General features: G+C 44.2%; 1 protein-coding gene and 1 long non-coding RNA gene across 5 annotated transcripts in view; one reads left to right on the top strand and one right to left on the bottom strand.

Moving 5' to 3' along the window:
* Window positions 1-19,579, top strand: part of LOC147015720 (uncharacterized) — a 78,798-nt gene that overhangs the window by 46,723 nt on the left and 12,496 nt on the right. The window contains exon 3 of one of the 2 annotated variants that reach the window (XR_015049808.1): window positions 17,593-18,267. The exons of the other annotated variant lie outside the window; for it this stretch is intronic. This is a non-coding gene — a long non-coding RNA (uncharacterized LOC147015720). Of the gene's footprint in view, window positions 1-17,592; window positions 18,268-19,579 lie in introns of those variants that run through there. 2 annotated transcript variants of the gene reach the window in all.
* Window positions 7,604-19,579, bottom strand: part of LOC147015719 (fibroblast growth factor receptor-like 1) — a 303,397-nt gene continuing 291,421 nt past the window's right edge. For all 3 annotated transcript variants that reach the window (XM_085848162.1, XM_085848164.1, XM_085848163.1), the window contains one exon: window positions 7,604-9,402. In XM_085848162.1, the coding sequence (XP_085704288.1) occupies window positions 8,897-9,402 (506 nt within the window). In that variant the 3' untranslated portion in view covers window positions 7,604-8,896. The remainder of the gene's footprint in view (window positions 9,403-19,579) is intronic.

The raw sequence follows: 19,579 nt of genomic DNA, 5'->3' as shown, positions 1-19,579 counted from the left end.
GTCGCTTGCCAACCATTGTTTAATTGGAGTGCTTGCTTGAGTACTTAAGCTGCTTTTCGAGCACCCCACAGTGGACAGCAGTGCAGTTCCCGTCCCATTCGGGATGCACAGTCAGCAGTTGCTACTGTTGTGGGGCCGAGTGTCGGTGGCGAGCACGACCGCTAGGTGGAGCAGTGGAGTCGGCTCCACCGAACACCCGGAATTTAGATCGTGCTCCTCGGAGAACTCCGAAAGGCACGGGTCCCTTACAGGGCGTGAATCGCTAATAATTCGGCCGCGTGGAATAGGGTAAATTGCCAACTTCAATATCCCTAAGTATCCACGCGGCAAAGCCACCGGGGAATTCACACCCTCGGCAGGCCTCGAGCGGAATGAGCCGTTATAGTGTTCGAACCGTGCGTAACCCGAGCAGATGGTTACCAAGACCCAACGGTCCAAATGCACCCATCTCGTTGATCGGTGTTACCTCAATTGGCCAAATGCACCCATCGGTCCAAATTTACCGTTTCCCAATTTCCCAACACGCACCGTGCTAAGCTAATGAAAGAAACACAGAAATGAGCTGATACATTCAACAAAAGGGATATTTATTAACAATAGGGGGAAGGGAACACACAAAGAGCAGAGCTATCACAACTACAGTATAAGAAATGCAAATTTACACACAAGCACTTATACAATTCTACTTGAAGTCGGGCCCACCCACAGACACACACACAGAAATGGACCCCGTCAGGTCTTTATTGAAGGCTTCCAGCTCGAGGAAAGGAGAGCTGGAGACCAGAGCCTGTGCTTGGACCTGTCCACCTCGTGTGGTCTTCGACGACCCGGCTCGGCGGGACTCGAACCCGCAACACGATGCCGCTCCAAGCACCAGGTACCGCACTCTCCAACCGACCACGCACCAATCGACCAAGACCAAAGAGAAGATCAGAGGCGATGATGATCCAACTCGGCAGGACTCAAACCCGCAACATGATGATGATGACCACCATGACGACCACAACCACCACGACCATGACAACGACCCTTTACCACCGCAGTACCTGGTGCTTGGAGCGGCATCGTGTTGCGGGTTTGAGTCCCGCCGAGCCAGATCGTCGAAGACCACACGAGGTGGACAGGTCCAACCCCAACTCTGGTCTCCAGCTCTCCTGGCATTCCTTCTTATTCCTTTTTCCTCCGGGGTGAGCAAATCGCCGTCTGAGGCGCTCTCCACCCTCATTGGAAAGTTGCTCTCTGTGGCGTGATTGGACAAGGGGCATGCCCCTGCCTTCCTGGGCGGAGTCCCGGTCTGAAGCGATAGAAATCTCCACCCACGTACGTGGCCGAACACACGTGGGCAATGGCGTCGTTGTGTGAAGTGAAGTGAAGGAGGTTTGTTGTAAACGAATCTCCGCATCGCACACATGTAATTCCCGTTAGACACAGGTAGGGGGCCCTAACTATAAACACACACTTACCGACATAACTGTTCTATAAGGACCTGAATGTTGAGTGCAGTAAGCTTCCAAATTCGTAACACTACAAGGTCGAGGTACATATATTGGTATATTTTGATCTGTAATTTAGGGACTGTGTGTGTGTGTGTGTGTGTGTGTGTGTGTGTGTGTGTGTGTGTGTGTGTGTGTGTGTGTGTGTGTGTGTGTGTGTGTGTGTGTGTGTGTGTGTGTGTGTGTGTGTGTGTGTGTGTGTGTGTGTGTGTGTGTGTGTGTTATTCATAAAGTGTAACATATTTTCTGATAACTTCTCTACCCCCACTACCCCCACGACCCCCTCTCTCTCTTTGTCCCATCCTCACTCCACCCCCTCCGAAAACAGTGCAACATCCTCCCACACCCCTCTTATAAGGCTTTGTCACTCCTTGGGTGTCATTTCCCTGGTCTCTGAATATGCTCCGACTGAGGCGAGTGATCTCACCGTGAAGGACACATTCTATGCCACGCTCGAGTCTGTGGTTGATCTGTGGTTGATTAATAATATTATTTATCAGGCGCATCATCGGCCATCTTGCTCTATATGGGGTCTTGAGGCGTTTCCAGGGTTACAGTGCCCCAGGCAAGATATTCTTCCAGTCTTGGGGATTTCAATGCATCGACTGGAACTGATAGTGATGGTTATGGGGCATGGGTCTGGAACTGTGAACAAGAATAGCACGAAGTTCCTTGACTTTACAAGAAGTTATGGACTTACGGTGGCTGGTTCGTGGTTTCAGCGCCCACAGGCTCTTCACTGGACTTGGTATTCCAACACTGGTGGTGTGGCAAAGGAGATTGACCATGTGCTTGTTGATGATCTCTGGAGGATGATTCAGAACTGCAGGGTCTACCGGAGTGCTCAGTTCCTCAATACCGACCCCAGGCTTGTTGTCGCAACCTTGAAGTTGCAACTTAAATCCAGGAGAATGGTACCATCCCAGCCTCGGCTGGATATTGGCAATCTCAAGGATGACAGGGTAGTGGAGGAGTTTGCTAACAGGCTGAGTGGAGATTTGGGGGGTCTGGGTGCTTTGGGAGATGCTGAAGAGTTGTGGAGTGCTTTCAAGTCCACCATCCTTGATGTTGCTGGCAGATGTCTTCGAACTCACCGAAGGGCAAAGAAGAATTTTGCCTCTCAAGGGACACTGGATACCATTGACGAGAGTCGCAGGGCCAGGCTGAATGGCTGAGCTGAGCTATTTAGGGAAATAAGGTGTAGAACTGTACTTTCACTAAGGGTGGAAAAGGATGCTTATGTGTGAGGAATCTGTGAGGGGATAGGGCATCCCCTGTGGTCAAGTGATTCCCATCCTGCTTACAGTGGAATTCGCGCATTGCATTCCTCCAAGCCCATCCCTCGATGTACTGCAGTGAGAGCAGAGTGGTGGTAGGCTCTTGAAAGAGGAGTTCAAAGTGAAGGCCCGCAGGACCGGTTACTTTGAGTGGCTGTACCAGGCTGATCCACCATCTGTCGAGTTGTATGTCAGGGGTGTTACAATCCCGATTGCTGACCATCCAACCAACTGTGGTCCACCTTTGTTTGTGGAAACACAGACTGCAGTGAATCGGATGAAATGGGGTAAAGCTCCTGGGATCTGTGGCACCCATGCTGAACTTCTCAAGGCTGGTGGAAATGCTGTACTTGTGTCATTGCAAGCAGTTCTGTGCTCTGCCTGGAACACAGGCATCATCCCAACTGACTGGAAGAGGGGCCTTGTTATCCCTCTTTGGAAAGGGAAGGGTGATCGCCAAGACTGCAGCAACTACCGAGGGGTGACGCTGCTCTCAGTGCTGGGCAAGGTCTTTGCTCAGATAATTATTGATAGGGTTCGCCACCATCTGCTTGAGCACCAGCGTCCAGAGCAGTCAGGCTTTACACCAAAGAGGTCAACAATTGACCATGTCAACAATTGACCTTGCTCTTCGGGTCCTTACCGAAAGCAGATGAGAGTTTTGGCAAGGGCTGCTTGTAGCTTATGTTGATCTCTGTAAAGCGTTTGATTCAGTGCATGAGGATGCCCTCTGCATGATTCTTGGTCTTCGTGGGGTGCCACCAAAACTGATCAATCTGATGTCTGAACTATACTGTGATCCTGAGTGTGCTGTGAGATGTGGTACCAACTCTGACTTATTTCTAGTTCTTACTGGAGTTCATCAGGGGTGTGTGCTGGCCCTCACACTTTTCAGCACTTGTATGGACTGGATTCTGGGGAGGATGTCTGAGAGCTCAAGCTGTGGTGCATTGTTTGGGAATGTCAAGATCTCTGACATTGATTTCGCATACAATGCAGTCATAATTGCGGAGACTTTAGATATCCTTTTGGGGGCCCTCGAGGTGCTGAATGAGGAGTCAGAGCCGCTGGGATTATGGGTTTCCTGGGTCAAAACGAAGATCCAAGCTTTCAATGACATCTTGGATGCTGCTATCCTGTCTGTACCTATTTGTGGCAAGGATGTTGAGGTCACGGAGAGATCCATGTCTCTGCTGGCTGTGAGTGAGTGGTTAACAGACATCTGGGTTGGGCCTGGGAAGTCATGGATTCACTGGATCATGGGGTATGGTGCTGCCGGTACCTGTGTAGGAAGATGAAAGTCTGAGTCTTCAGGTCCTTGGTGCTTCCAGTCTTACTCTATGGGTGTGAGACTTGGGACTCTCACTAGGGACTTGAGATGGAGACGTCATTCCTTTGGTACCAGGTCTGTTCGGAGAATCCTTGGCTATCACTGGTCAGACTTTGTGTCTAACGAGTCATTGCTGAGAGAGACTCAAATGAGATTTGTTACCTGCATAGTCTGTGAGCATCAGCTGCGGCTGTATGGACATGTGGCTCGTTTTCCTAACACTGATCCTGCTCACCAGATTCTCTCAGCAAGGGAGCCTTGTGAGTGGAGGAGGCCAATGGGCTGACCACATGCCTCGTTGTTGCAGCAGGTTGATCAGCATCTCAAGGAGATGGGGATGGACCAGGCATCTGCCTGGAGGATGGCCAGATGGAGGCCCCTGGAGTACGGGTGGAAGTGGACGCAGCGCCGCGCTGCTCCCATACCTGACCTGAACCTCACTTCTTTCCCCTCCCTTCCCCCACCTTACCTTGCTCCCCCCTGCATCCTCGCTCCCCCACCCCTCCTCGGCCTCCATACCTCCTCGCTCCTCCACCTCTCTTCTCACCCTCTTTTTCTTCCCCCGCCCTTAGTACAACTGTCATTTGGATAGGGCATTATCTCGGTTCATGTCTGGATAGTGGTTATGTCTGCATGGACCCTCCCCTCACACTGCCTCAGTCTCCCTACCCCTCCCCTCGTGCTGCCTTCCCTTTACGTATCTGGACGGTGGTTATCTCTGGATGGTGATTATGTCCAGACGGACCCTCCCCTCACACTGCTTTACCTTGCCCTCCCTTTACGCTGCCATCCCTTGATGTATCTGGATGGTGGTTATGTCCAGACAGACCCTCCCCTCTCTCTGCCTTCCCTTGCTCTCCCCTTACACTGCCTTCCCTTGCCCTCTGTTCATGCTGCCATCCCCTCCTCGCTCCCCTCTCCTTCCTCACTCCCCCTTCCTCCTCATCCCTCCTCGCTGCACCTCCCTCCTTGCTCCCCACCTTCCTCGTTCTCCTCCTTCTTACTCCCTCCACCCCCCCCCTCATTATTCCCGTCAATGAAGCGACAGGTTGTATTTGCTCATTAAATATATAAAGTTGGCTTGTCTTGGATTATTGTGTATCATGCTTGTGCTACTTCAGGGTTTGTTTGGAGAGGGTTGTGGTGGTTGGGTTTGGGAGGTCAAATTTCCTTCCATATTTTCCTTTTTCATCAATATATGAATAAAAAATGTGTTCAAAAACATTTCAAGTAAACGATTGTTTATTTGATTTCAGGGATAATTAGATGTTTATTATCAGTGTAACACTACTTGAGTTTAGAACTATACTGGGGCCTTAATAAGTCTTTTGGAACTCTTGTTGAAGCAAAAGTGACAATCTATTGACAGTTCTCCCCCACTCCCCCCAGCCCTCTCACCTCTCTCCACTCCCGAGAGGCCTCACACAAGCCCTTCCCCTTCAATCTCCAGCAATGGATAAGATGCACAGTGACACAAATGAGAGATGGACTCAGGATGCAGGACATGGAAGAAAATACTTTAATTCATTCAAAAAATTGATGTGTATATTACAAGCAGCACACAAAAATATATCATTCTCACGCTTTGAAATGACTGTAACAAATAATTACCTGATGCATCAGTTGCAACTGGCTCCTTGTCGACAATGAACAATGGGTGCTCAAAAGTTTCTCGCAACAAGATACCCACGATCGTCCAAAAAAAAAAAAGTCAGTATTATTTTAAAATATCCAAGTATATCTCATTAAACAAAATCACTGCCGAGTTATACTTACTGGTGTGTTGAAAAAATAAAAAGATTGAGCGTTGTTGGCTTTTCTTGGACTGTCGAGTACAGTATCTCATTCTGATAACTTTTTGAACACGCTTCGTCTGTCTTCCCACCTTTCGATTTGTTGGTTCCATTTTTGTTTTCCTCCTGCTCCCACCCTCCACCATTGCCCCCCTCACCAAACGTATCCATTGGTTTTTCAGTCCTCTGAACCTCATAAACACTTTATACTTCTACAGAATGGTATGATTCACACACGCTTTGCATTGAGGATTCCACTCGTTATTTTTATGAAAGATAAAATGTCCAATTCCTGATAAAACACAGCAAATCCATTTTTATAATCTGCTTTTGATATACATTTGTAATTCTCTGTGTGAGATACACAAGATGATTTCTAGAAGCAGGTTGAACCCCACCATTTCCTTAGATAACTATATAATCTTTATAAACCGGTCTCAATGGTCAACACAATCTCTAAACCAGAGTTTAATTAATTTTTAAAATATTTTTTATAATTCCCTGAAAATAAAATAACTTGCAGCAAAAAATTTTTTCACTCGAAGCCAATGTGAAGTCACTTCACGTTTTACAAAGTACACTGCTTAAAGCGGCCCATTGAAAAGCGCACACAACACACACACACACACACACACACACACAAATACATACACATACATACACACACTGATCTCCACCTGAAAAACCGAGATAAACCCTCATTCACATTTGATTACATATATATATATATATATATATATATATATATATATATATATATATATATATATATATATATATATATATATATATATATATATATATATATATAACACACACACACACACACACACACACGATATGTGTGCACATGAAATGAATTCACAGCAAAATGAAATGAATCATCTTTGTTCTACATCGTTATTGTCGATTTGAAGGAATGAAAAACCCTTTTGCTAAAAATTTAAAGTTCGTTGATTGTCACACTAGAATGCAACTTCTCTGGTTTATATTGTTCTGAATTTGTAATCTGCAGGGCCTCCAGGCCTAAGCATTGAAGTCGCCAACTCCCTGATTCGATTTTTTTTGACTAATCATTTTGATTTTGCAGAGGTGAACGGTGATTCGCAGAAATAATTCGAGAACAACCTCGGGCTGGCAGGATAGCGTAGATGTATGCACACTCACCTTTGACCTGTCTCACCTGGGTTCCGATCTTGACGCAGTTATGAACTGTCATCCTGGTGTTTCGCATGTAAGACGAGGCATCAATGTGAGTGCCGTCCGTCGGATGGTTGTTAAGCTGGACGACATGGCTGCCAGAACTGGGGGCGTTGGTGGACATTAAATGCCCCAAAGTGTTTTTCCCAAAGAGGTGGTGAGTTATCGCCGGCACCCTGAACAAATTACAAATTCCTACCATCTTCAGTCAAATGTCAAGCGCTAAAAGCTGGTTTTTAAAGGATTTTGGTCATCAAAAATGTTTATGGCTGACCCCACGAGAAGGTGGGAATAATTGGTTCTATTAAAAAAAAAAACTCGTCGTAGATTCAAGACCAGCATCTCACCTGTTTACGATTTGTCGTTTCAATAAACAGACGTCGCTCTCCGAGCAATTTTCGGACCAGGCCGAACGAATGATTTTATGGATAACCATTTATTTTTACATCGAGCAAGATCAAGCGTAAAGCTAGGAATTTGACCAATTAAAAAAGAAATCCATCTTCATCACTTTGTCTCTATTTGCCACGTTTACATAAACTTTATTTATTTTACAAACATCGTCAAAAGAGCATCAACTTGCCAATGCCATGCATATTTATTATTTTACCAAAGTAAACAGTTTCCTTCGAAGCAAACTCCAGAAATTATGTTTTTACAATAATTGTTTTATATTTCCTTTAAAAAATAAAAATAAAAATAAAAACCTGCTAAATGCTGATATTCAATGTGTGAAATGTTTGACAGCAGAACTGAAATAAGTGTTTATTAATTCATTCATTTTGGTTTGTGTTCAGTTTTTCTTTGATGGTTTGTTTTTATTTTGGTGTAACCCAAGTAATCAGCAGCAGTGGCAAATGTAACATGCAGGATGATTTTTTTTTTCCTTTTCACTTTCACAACTAACCCCTTTAACAACTCCATGAAAGTTGAAGATGTGCTTTTTGATTCATCTCGTTGGCATATGATTAGCTGGTAAAGAATGAATGTGTGATTTGTCACAGCTTGGCTCGGCTCAGCACGAAAGGACACTTTGCAATCAACGGCTTAGAAAAACGTTGCAAGTGTTCCTTCAGACGGGTTTCAAAGGGTTAGTTACACATTTCTGTGTTGGTTGCACACAGTTTGGTGTCATAGCATCGTTAAAGAAGGTGAGGGATATTTGCGACAATGAATAAGATACGGAAATAAAAGCCGTGGAGTTGGGGGGAGGGTGTGATTTAATTTTTAAACCTTTTCAGAAACTTATAGCCCCGGAATTTTGATATTAGCATTCTCTCATCTGAGTTTATCCTTGAATTGAACAGAAAGAATGTATACACATAGGGAGTGAGAACATGTGTGTGACAGTTGTGTATAATGACAGAAAAGTTTGGCAACGTGTGTGTGTGTGTGTGTGTAGTGAACATGTAATCAAGCATCTGAGGGAAGGGGAAAGACATTGCCCCACCGAACTTCACCAAAAACAATGACAGCAAAAGTCTGTTCCAAACAGCTATAGGGGCACCCAAGATGACATAACTTTTGAAAGAAACATTGCGAATGAGCCAATGAGTTAATGTGCAGATAAGAATGTGTGAGGAATACACATGTAATGGTGGATATTGGCAGAAAAACTCAATGGGTTCAATCATGGTTACTCCCACAACACTGTACCTTCACTAAACTAATGGGGCTTGCTGGGTAAGAAAGGAAAAATCCATTATCATGCTCTGGTGGTGTTTCTCCTTTGCAATGCTGTTGCTGCCTTCTGTTGAACCATTGGTGGTGCTCTCAATAGTGTTGCAAGAAAGCAAACCAGTTTCAGAACTTGTAGTGCACATACTGATGGTCATGCATCTTTCCATTGCTGTGCGAGTGATAATGATTGTGCATACTCATGTGGTAGAGCTTGTGGTATGTGTGACTGGTGGGGGATACGCTCTGAGGCATGGCAGGAGTGGTAGCTACAGCGGTGCCAACAGCAGAAGGCACCTGCGTAGCGGTCACCGGTGGCCCTATGCATCCAGCGTCCTCAAGCCCTGCTCCGGTGGAGCCCTCATCTTTCTCGGACAGCATTGGTTGGGCCGAAGCCGTGCGCTCACCACGTTTGGCAGCCACATGGGGGACGCATTGTGCGTAAGCCGAGGATTTTGGTATGGCTGTGGTGTGAGGAGCCAGGTTATTGCAGTGCCTCCTACAGCAAAGCCAGGAGGAAACGAGTGCCAGAAGCATAACCACTGCGGTGGGCACAGCAACAATGGCTGACCAGGGTATGGTGCTGGGCGCTGGCAAGAGCACCGGTTCTTGACGCCCCCTGTTCATTAGGTCTGAGTTGGAAGACAAGACAATGAGACAAGCTTTATTATTTCTTATGGGTAGATTAGAAATAAAGGCATACTTTATAGACATCACGTCACTCCAGTCTTACAATCTACATAATAATACACTTATCAGTCTGCCTGTCCATCCGTCACATATGAGATTCCGTCATCTTGCGAGATTGTGAATTAAAGGTTGGTTCGTCATTATTCGCCACCGTTGGACTTTGTCCGAAATTGGGGCTTTTTTCGTGTCCGTGGGTGCGTGCGTGCATCCACAACCATATCTTGGACATTTATGGATCGATTTTATTTGTACTTGGCACAAAGAAAACACATGATGGTATACTATATATATGCATGTCATTTTTTTCGACATGAGATCCAAGATGGCCGACTGGCGGCCATTTTAGTTGTAAAAAAACCCCCCCAAAAAACCTGGTGTCAACCACATCCTCAACCATTTCTCGGACAAGCATATACCAATGTTGTTCAATTTTGGCACACATATAAGCAATGATGGCTTACATAAGCATTTCATTTTTTGTCGAGATCAGATCCAAGATGGCCGACTTACGGCCATTTTATTACTTAAACGTGTCCCTAACCATTTCTCTAACACGCATGGTCCTATTTTGTTAAAACTTGGCACAAGCACAGTACACAATGGCATACACTTGCACCTAACTGAATTTTGCGATCTGATCAAAGATTGCCAACTGGTAGACTGGCGGCCATTTTAGTTGTAAAAAAAAACAATGTTGAACACATCCTCAACCATTTCTCGGACAAGCATTTACCGATGTTGTTCAAACTTGGCAGACAGATATAATGAATGATGGCTTATATATGCACATCATTTTTTTTGAGATAAAATCCAAGATGGCCAGCTGGCGACAATTTTAGTTGTAAGAAACCCGATGTTGAACACATCCTCAACCATTTCTCGGACACGCGTTTACCGACGTTGTTCAAACTTGGCACCCAGATAATGAATGATGGCTTACATATGCACGTCATTTTTTTTGAGATCAGATGCAAGATGACCAACTCGTGGCATTTTGTGACTTAAAAGTGTCCCCAACCATGGTCTGATTTTGTTCAAAGTTGGCACAAGCACAGTATATGATGGCATACACGTGCCCCTCTCTTTATTTTGTGATATGATCAAAGATGGCTGACTGGTAGACTGGCAGCTGTTTTAGTTGCACATTTAAATGGGCTTGCCCTTTAACTCCATCCAGCAAAATTACTCAAACAATGGGGGCCATGACATTTTCTGTCTTTTTCACTTTTTTAATTTACCATTGTGTATATATACATCACAAATGAGATGATTAATTTACGATGATTTATTAACAAAACGTGCAAATCCAACCCATCGCTTTGCTGACGGGAATATTAAAAGGGGAGGGAGAGAGAGGAGGGAGGGAAGGGAGAGGAGGGTGGAAATGGAGAGAGTATGGATGGATGGGGGAGTGAGGAGGGGTTGAGGAGCTCTGAGGGAGTGAGGAGGGGTTGAGGAGCTCTGAGGAAGTGAGGAAGGAGGGGGGGCAGAGAGATCGATGCCTCACCAAATGTCGCTAGACACTCTGCCAGCACGCGAGGGAGTGAGTTGGATGTGGGTGGGAGCGAGTTGGATGGGGGAGAGTAGGAAGGGCAAGGGGGTTTTGGAGGAGGTAAGAATGAAGGGAGGGGGAGGGAAGGCAGCGTGATGGGAAGGAAAGGTGGTGCGATGGAAGGGAAGGCAGCACAAGGGGAGAGGAAGGCAGCATGAGGGGAGAAAAAGGGAAGGCAGCATGAGGGGAGGGGAGGAAAGGCAGACCTGCGGTGGAGTGTAATTTCGATTCATACTGTCTCATCAAAATTATTTCCAAATGGAATAACAGTGAAGATGGAAACAAAATAATGGATGAAAATTATACATTTTCGACCAGTCATACTATAAACTCCACTAGTACATGCCCGGAAAGAAACGTACTGCGCAGAGACAAACACCAACCAGACACATAACCACCGTCCGAGAGGGGAGGGAGGAATGGGAGAGAGAAAGAGAGAGAGAGGTGTGGGAGGAATGGGAGAGAGAAAGAGAGAGAGAGGTGTGGGAGGAAGATGCTGCACTGTATGAGGAGGGGGCAGAGTGAGTATGGGACATAAAGAGAGTGGGGTGGGGGAGGGAGCTAGTAGAGAGAATATGTTATGCTTTATGAACAATACACTCACAAACACACACACACACACACACACACACACACACACACTCACAAACACACACACACACACACACACACACACACACACACACACACACACACACACACACACAATGTATTTGTGTTTGGTCGATATCGGCAATTTTTCGGTAATGGGCAGATTAGAGTCGTGGTTACCGACTACAGTAGATACAGCAACTTTCAATAAACAAATTTTAAAACCAACTTTGCATTATAGACATTTCAAGGAGATGTGCATAAACATTATTCTTTATAAACAGCTGCCTATTGTCATATGACTGGTGGAAAATATTCGGCTCAGTAATTTTAAAAACGTCAATATGACAAACAGTTCAAAAATCAGGTGATATGAAATGTGTTTTGCTGAGAAACTCACAAACAGAAAGCACATGACCTTTCTAAAGCACACCCGATTCAAATAAAATAACCAACTGCTTTAGAAACAGCCGTGAGGACAAAGGAAACTGCGATTGCTCGTACGCTGCTGAGGTTAAAAGCTAAAATCTCCACCATGGCACCACACACCACAGGGCCACGCACCACAGGCCTGTGTGTGAGTTTGGTCAGTCCCATGCAGTGCACACGAATCCCATGCACTGCACACACATAATCAAGCATACAGGCATGCGCGCGCGCGCGCGCGCGCACACACACACACACACACACACACACACACACACACACACACACCCATGAAGAGTCCCTTTACAAATCCAAATCTACCCATTTATACCACGTCTGTGTGTTGTCTACGTACCTCGTCATGCTTGCACATGCAGCGAAGTTTGCCCCCCTCAGGTTGGCTCATTCCTCATCAGATTTGTACATGCTACACTTTGGGGAAGCAGTCCTTCACATCCCACCCATATACATTCCTCCAACCTCCTTGTAGTCCATGCTAACCGTGCACATGCACTGGCGATATACTCATCCTTTCACTCGCACATGTGCACGGATTCTCACCTGCATGCTCAACTTCACCTGCACTGCATGGAATGTCCCACATGACTTTGGCATCACAGCATGTCTGCTCCTTGCGTGCCACAGCACGTTTCGTAGGACAGCCGTGTCACCTCCGCAATGGCGCCACACACCACAGGGCCATGCAGCATGGGCCCATGTGAGGCCGGTCAGCAAATCCCATGCACCACACACACGTAACCAAGCATGCAGGCATGCACACACCCCATGGAGAGTCCTTTTCCAAATCCAAATCCAAATTTACCCACTTATACCACCTCCCGATTGAGACACGATTTGTACCATTATCGACTGAAGGGCGCTTGGCAAGTGGCTTAAGCACTCAAGTGAGCACTCCAATGAAATGGTTGATACGGAACAGCTGGCTTGCCAAGCTGATTGGAAATGGAACACACCCACAAAAAGCAAAGCATCACTGATTTCTTAGCATTTTCAGATTTCACTCCAGATTTTGAATTATTTCATCCACATGATCCAATCCTCCAAACTCAAATTATACTTTGATTATATTCTTTCATAAGTCCGTGAAAGTAGATCGTGGAATATCGCATCATAGGGGCTGCCTTCATCATGCTCAGAGACATTCATGAAACAATGTACGAAATCGCTGCAAGCTCTAATTTGAAAACTATAGTACCAACAAAAGTGATGTATACAGCGATTCGTAGGAATGTAGATGAGGCATTTGATTACATGAGTGAAAAAAAGATTGGAGTGCTTTATTGTTATGAAACCGTTGAGGCCTGTTCCAAGTCAAGGCATGGTTGAACAACCCAAAAACAATGGTGGATTAAGACCCCAGCGAGGGAGGCGCGAGGTGACCGAGGATGAGCCTGTGATAAAAGATAATTAATTAATTCGAAAGCCATTAATTATCTTTAAAGGAGTGTTTAAATTAAGCCAAACACCCAATTTTCACTCAAGCACTACCTTGGAGTTCTCTTGGTATGCATGCAAAATTTGGGGCCGCTAGGTTTCATGGTTTGGGAGTTATGGAGGAGATGGACACACACTGACATTTATTAGTTTATATGAGCAAATATTACCCGTCGCTTCGCTGACAGGTATACTAAGGGGGAGGGGGGGTGGGGACGTATGATCTGGCAGCCAGAATTATTTAATATTTTGGATTTGGGTTGAGGGATTGAAATCAAACTTGGTAGATAAGTGTGTATAATGATGTAGTAATGTGGGTGGAGGCATATCTGGCGAAGTTGCAGTGTTGAAGAGTGCCCTTCTATTTTCTTTTTTTTTTAACATGATTCTCGAAGCACAGCTGCGGTTAGGACAGGAATTTTTCATTTTTTTTCGTGTGGTGGCAATTATGAACCTACTCTTTGTGAGGCACGATGAGGTCTTTAACACCCACCACCCACAGACAATACTGGTGAGTGGACAATTCACCTCCCCCATGGGATTATCGGATATGCCAAGCATCAATCCCAAATCAGTTTATGGCTGGGTAGGAAATCAAACACAAACTAGACAGCTCAAAAGCGAGTGTGCTACCTCTGCACCTGCCCTGTATTCTGTGGCTATCTGGATGTTTATCCAGGCTACCAGTTTTTAAAAGCAGCAATGTTTAAGTCAACCAGCAAAAAAGCCAGTTATCATTTTGTGTCTGTTCCTTGACCATAGAAACCAACGTATTATCACAAAGCTGGTCAATCACGTATAATTTTGTTTTTCAGTGATCGAAAGCCCATGGTTGAGCTTGTACAGGCACCACGCATAGGCCATGGCCATTGAGACTGCAGTATGCATTCCAAAAACATTGGTGAACAATGGATGAATCATAACTACACTGTATGGGATGTGAACTTGGGATTCTAACATCATGAGCTAAATACTGTTCTCAAATGAGAAAGCCAATAGGCCAACATAATTACAAATTAATGAAACTTAATTATCCAACAGTCCATGTGAGGATGAGGCCTGATGTTGGGAAAAAGAAAGAAACAAACTCTGGCTTGAGCTCTCGGTTAAGAAACAAACTCGGTGGTGCCATTATGAAATACTCCGTGTCAGCCTATTCAAAATTTCCCAATGATGTGCTGCAAATTTTTTTTTTTTTTGAGAAATTTTATGTCACAAACTTGAAAAGGTGGCATTTGTGGCTAAAAACCTTTTTACAGTCAAATCCCAACTTTTCACAGAATATCATGATAGTTGAGCTCTTGCAATTGTAGTGTTCTTTGGATTAGTGTGATACAACTCACTCTTTTATATTCCATAGGAATTGCCTGTAGCGATGATCCGTTGTCCATAGAATACGTGTTCCTTCAAAAAAAAAAATCAGGATTCCCAACTTATAACCTTGACATCTACTTATTATGTCGCAAAAACGATGTATTTTCTCTTTTTGAATGCCCTCTGTTCCCCCATACATTCCATAATAGCCTTTCACTTCCTTCACCAAACTCCCATCTCCCCACAAATTTACACCCCTCCTCTCACTACTACTCCAACATTCCACTCCTTTATTTCCCTCTTTTCTTCTCTTATCACCTGTTTTTTTTCTCTCAATTCAGCACCACCCCTCTACCCCTATTTTCCTAATAAATAGATGGAACCTAAATTCATGGGGTTGTGCTAAACTTTATCCTTCCTTCTGCATCATCATCATCTGCACCTATCCCATAGAATTACGGATTGTAAGAGCACCATCTAGCATTTCTATGTGGAATAGACCCATCTCCTCCTCTGTGTGCTCATATCTCCAGCCAAACTTTGGGACAGGAAGAATTTGTAATTTATTCCAGAGTGCTGGCGATAACTCACCCGCTCTTCATCAAAAGACACCGTGGGATCTTTAACGTCCACCAACTCAGTGCTGGAGCCTGTAAGTCGTGTCATCCAGCATGAAGTCCTTGCGATGGATGGCTCACGCATTGATGCTACGCCCTGTCTGCGAACCACCGATCCGAGCGAAACCGCTGATGTTGGTTTAACGTTGGACCAATGTCCGTACTACTGTTGATCCAACAACATGTTGTCCATTGGCACAAAGTTGGCCAGCTGAAGACGCCCCAAAGTTCGCTCAACATTGCTCCAACATCAATATACTTACTGCCTTGAGAAAATGGTGGCCGTTGTCGCGATGCCGTTATATCATCTGCTGATGTTGGACTAACGTTGGCAAACAGATGTTGTTTTTACTTCATGTTGCCGATGATGCACATGCTCCAACCTATGCTATCGTTGGGCCAACGTCAATGTGTTAGCTATGAAATGATGGTTTATAGCCGGGTGAAGAATTGAACCTCGACTAAACATTTCATGTGTAGTGTGAAGAACTAATCTTGCTGGTGATAGGCTAGTATCAATCTGCATCATTGGACAGGTTATGCTAACCGCTATGGGAAGCAAGGAGAAACTGAAGGTTCAGGCATTAACCCTTTGTCAGAGCACAAGGGAATATGTTAACATGTCAGCTGTTAGCTCTTTGTCGACATTCACCCTTTTTTGCTCCAATGAATGACTAATACTCAAAATGTCCACTTTTCCTTGCTTCCCACCAATCCCACGTCGTGTCCTCCGGCTTAATATCCATCCGACCGACGGCGCACACATTGATGCCTTGCTTCCCAAACGTACCTCGATCACCGTCCTGTTGATTCTGTCCGTCTTTCAACAGTGATCAACGGGAAGTACACTTCCTCTAGGCACTCCTGTCACACATTCTTCTGTATAAAACACTGCAAATTATAATATTAACCAGAAAAAGTGCAATCAGAGATTGCAGACCCTCGTCAGGACTTGTTTTGTGTGGTGTTTGTGTTCTGGTGTGTTACGTAATTAATGAGACATAATTAGAACTGCCACTTTATAACTGCTGGTAGTGATGGCTGGGTACCAAGACGTCCCACTTTGATGCAACCTCGCTTTGATTGGACACTTGACCCTGACCAATGACGTTTATTATTGTTCAATTTAATTCAAAATGGGATTAAAATAAATTCAATTCAAATCAAATGGAAGACCAAATATTGAAGGGTCACAACTACAGTACTAATACATATCCCTTCCCTCCATTCCGGGAACCCCTCCAATTTGTAATGCAGTGTCTCTCTGATGTGTGATTAGTGAATTTCAATAATCAATCAGCATCGACTCGATGTTGAAATCATAATGAGTTTTTTTTTTTGAGTTATTTTGGCCAGCTGGTGTGCTTTGTGGCAAGTTGTTGAAAGCTGCACTTCATTGTTTACACATCCCATGCAAACTTGTTTTTTAAAGCACCAAATGTTTCTCCAACTTGATTCGGTACTTGATATTATCTGAGGACGTTCAGAACCTGAAGACCAACCTGAAGCAGTTTGAAGTGGTTTCATTAATTTCTGGCCTGTGTTTAAGTTTCACAGCCGTATGCTTGGTTAACCGTGAATGATATTCTTTATATGTAAATCATAGTATTTTTGCATTTTGCCATCATAAACAATTTTTTTTTGTTTTTGCAATGCTCTTATTGTGATAAGGGTTGCCAGAATGGCCTAGACTCTCCTGTGAGCTGTCTATCCTGGATTTGATTCCTGACCCAGCTATAAACTGTCATTGTGGTGTTTCACAGGCAGGGTGATTCATCAATGTGTCGGGCGTCCCTCGGATGAACGTTAAATTGGGCGTCCCATCTGCCAGCATCAGTTGGTGGATGTTAAAGATTTCACAGTGTCCTTCGTGAAGAGTGGGCGAGCTACCTTCGGCACTATGAACAAGTCACAAATTCCTGCCCTGACTTCCTGTGTCAGAGTGGCAACCCATCCAGGATTGCAACCCTCGCCAAGAAACTGCTTTGGCAGAACCGACACTGCATAGAGCATGGTCGATGATTATTACTGCCATAAAGATGCTGTAAAGTCGAACACTTGCTGGGGCAATTCATCTGTGCAAATCCCGAGTGATTATTTGCAGGCAAATAACATTCCCATAATGTACACTCACGATCACAAGCAATTCCTAAGTGAAATTGTTTTCCATTTTGAAGGTTCCGAAGTGGACAGCAACACGATCAAACCGGGTGACTCGTCTGCATCAGATTTAATAACAGGATGGCTCTTGCACACATAGTGATGTCAGAAGTTTTGGAAATCACTGGCAATTCCCTTAGTGAGGAGGACATGTTCTACTCGGTCGGCACTGATTGCAGAGTGACGTTCAAGTAACCGAAGTTGTCTAGAAATGAATCCTGTGCATCATACGCTTGGTTGTGAGGTGAAACAAAGGTTATTCCTGGGTACTGAATCACTAGCGATATTGAGATTAATTTTTAGGGATTAACGTGGACGGACCATCTGTGTATGGCCATCTTTATAGGCCACCGATTTATAAGGTTAGTTCAATAATGAAGTTGCACTGATTTATGAAGCTCATGGTTTGTCATTTTTATGTTCTCAGTTGTTCATCCTTTCCCCTGCTGATTAATACATCTTTTGATTGAGATTATCTTGAAATAAAGATGGTTTCAATCTTGTCTTTCATGATGGTTTTCAGAAATCGAAGCAAAATTTGAAATTGGCACACATCCAATGAGGTGTCTCTTTTTTTGATCCCCTTACATAACTTCCCTTTGATATTTAATGAGTTCTTATGAAACTTTTGGAAAGGAATTTCCTTCTTGTTCCTTGCATCTATATTGAGGAGTTTATTTTGCTTATTTTCATGAGGATGAGAGAAATATTTGCTTTCACTTCTGTTTTTTCCATCCACAACACTTCATTCAGACAAAGCATGAAAGAGTAAATTCAGCTTCAAGTAGGTGATGCCAGAAGTGCTTTGAGGCCATGCAGCTTCAAACTTGGTTGAGGCCAACTCTGTTCAAGAATTCCACAACACGGCACGCTTCAGCGAATGAACCACATAGCCAATGCAAAACGTTTGTCACTAACCCCTCGCCCCTGGGCTTGCACGTCCTTTGCTGTTCCACGCTTGCTATCCGTCTGGTTATGTGACAGCGTTACGATATACCACTTTTGGAACTCACAAAGCTGTCGCTCTCTGATGGATCAGAGAATGGACATTCGAGGCCACATTTCATCACATTGCTGGCAGAGTCCCATTGATTCTCGCACTATTCCAGAAAATTCCAAGCCGAGATTTTATTTTCAATCAGGCTGATGTAGGGGAGATATAATTTCATTTATCACCTTGTCTTACATGTAAAATGAATTATAACACAATTCCCAATATGCTATGTATATAAGTAGGGTGAATATACTGATTCTGGATCACTTTTCTCCATGTAAATGAATGGGGGATTTTCAGCGATTCATTTTTATTCCCCCTAAAAAGTAAACCCCCTTTTTATCCCAAGGTATATTTATTTGTCTCCCCTTTTAACCGAGGGACACTTTTTTTCAAATAACCAATGCAATAAGACAAAGATTTGTTGAAGTAGTAAAGTCGTAATGTGATTTGTTAAAGGTGATTCAAAAGAAATATCTGAAACATGAAAGCCTAGGGACACTCCTTTTCAAATAACCAATGCATATTGTTTAGCTCACTCATTGAACCTATAAAGATTTGTTCATTCTCAAATTCCTTCAATAGTTTAATTTTCTTTGCACAATAATCCCCATCTAAAATATTTAAAAAGAAAACATTTGAATCTTTATATTTTTTAAGATACCCCTGTTGTGCCATTACAAAATGATAAACTTCTCTTAATGCTCTTGTTTGACCACCTCCTGAGCCACAGGTTATTTTGGTTAAACCAAGCCCACTTTTCATAAGCCCCGCCCACTCCCTACCAAATTTTTTATAAGCCCCGCCCACTTTCCCTAAGCCCTGCCCACTTTCATGAGGTATTTTCATAAGCCACGCCCACTTTTCCTAAGCTCCGCCCACTTTTGCTAAGCCCCACCTACTCTTACATCATTTCCAGTTCATCTCTGACTCACAAATAAATCACCAGAAAATTCTAGAATGTTATGCTTTTGAAAAATTTGCCTGGGCTTGCCCAGGGAATTTCCAAA

Source organism: Eptatretus burgeri, chromosome 12, assembly GCF_056783735.1.
Source record: "Eptatretus burgeri isolate ZD-2024b chromosome 12, Ebu_testis_v1, whole genome shotgun sequence".
NCBI classification, from domain to species: Eukaryota; Metazoa; Chordata; class Myxini; order Myxiniformes; family Myxinidae; genus Eptatretus; species Eptatretus burgeri.
Note: the sequence above shows the minus strand (reverse complement) of the source record. Positions and strands in the feature narration are given on the sequence as shown.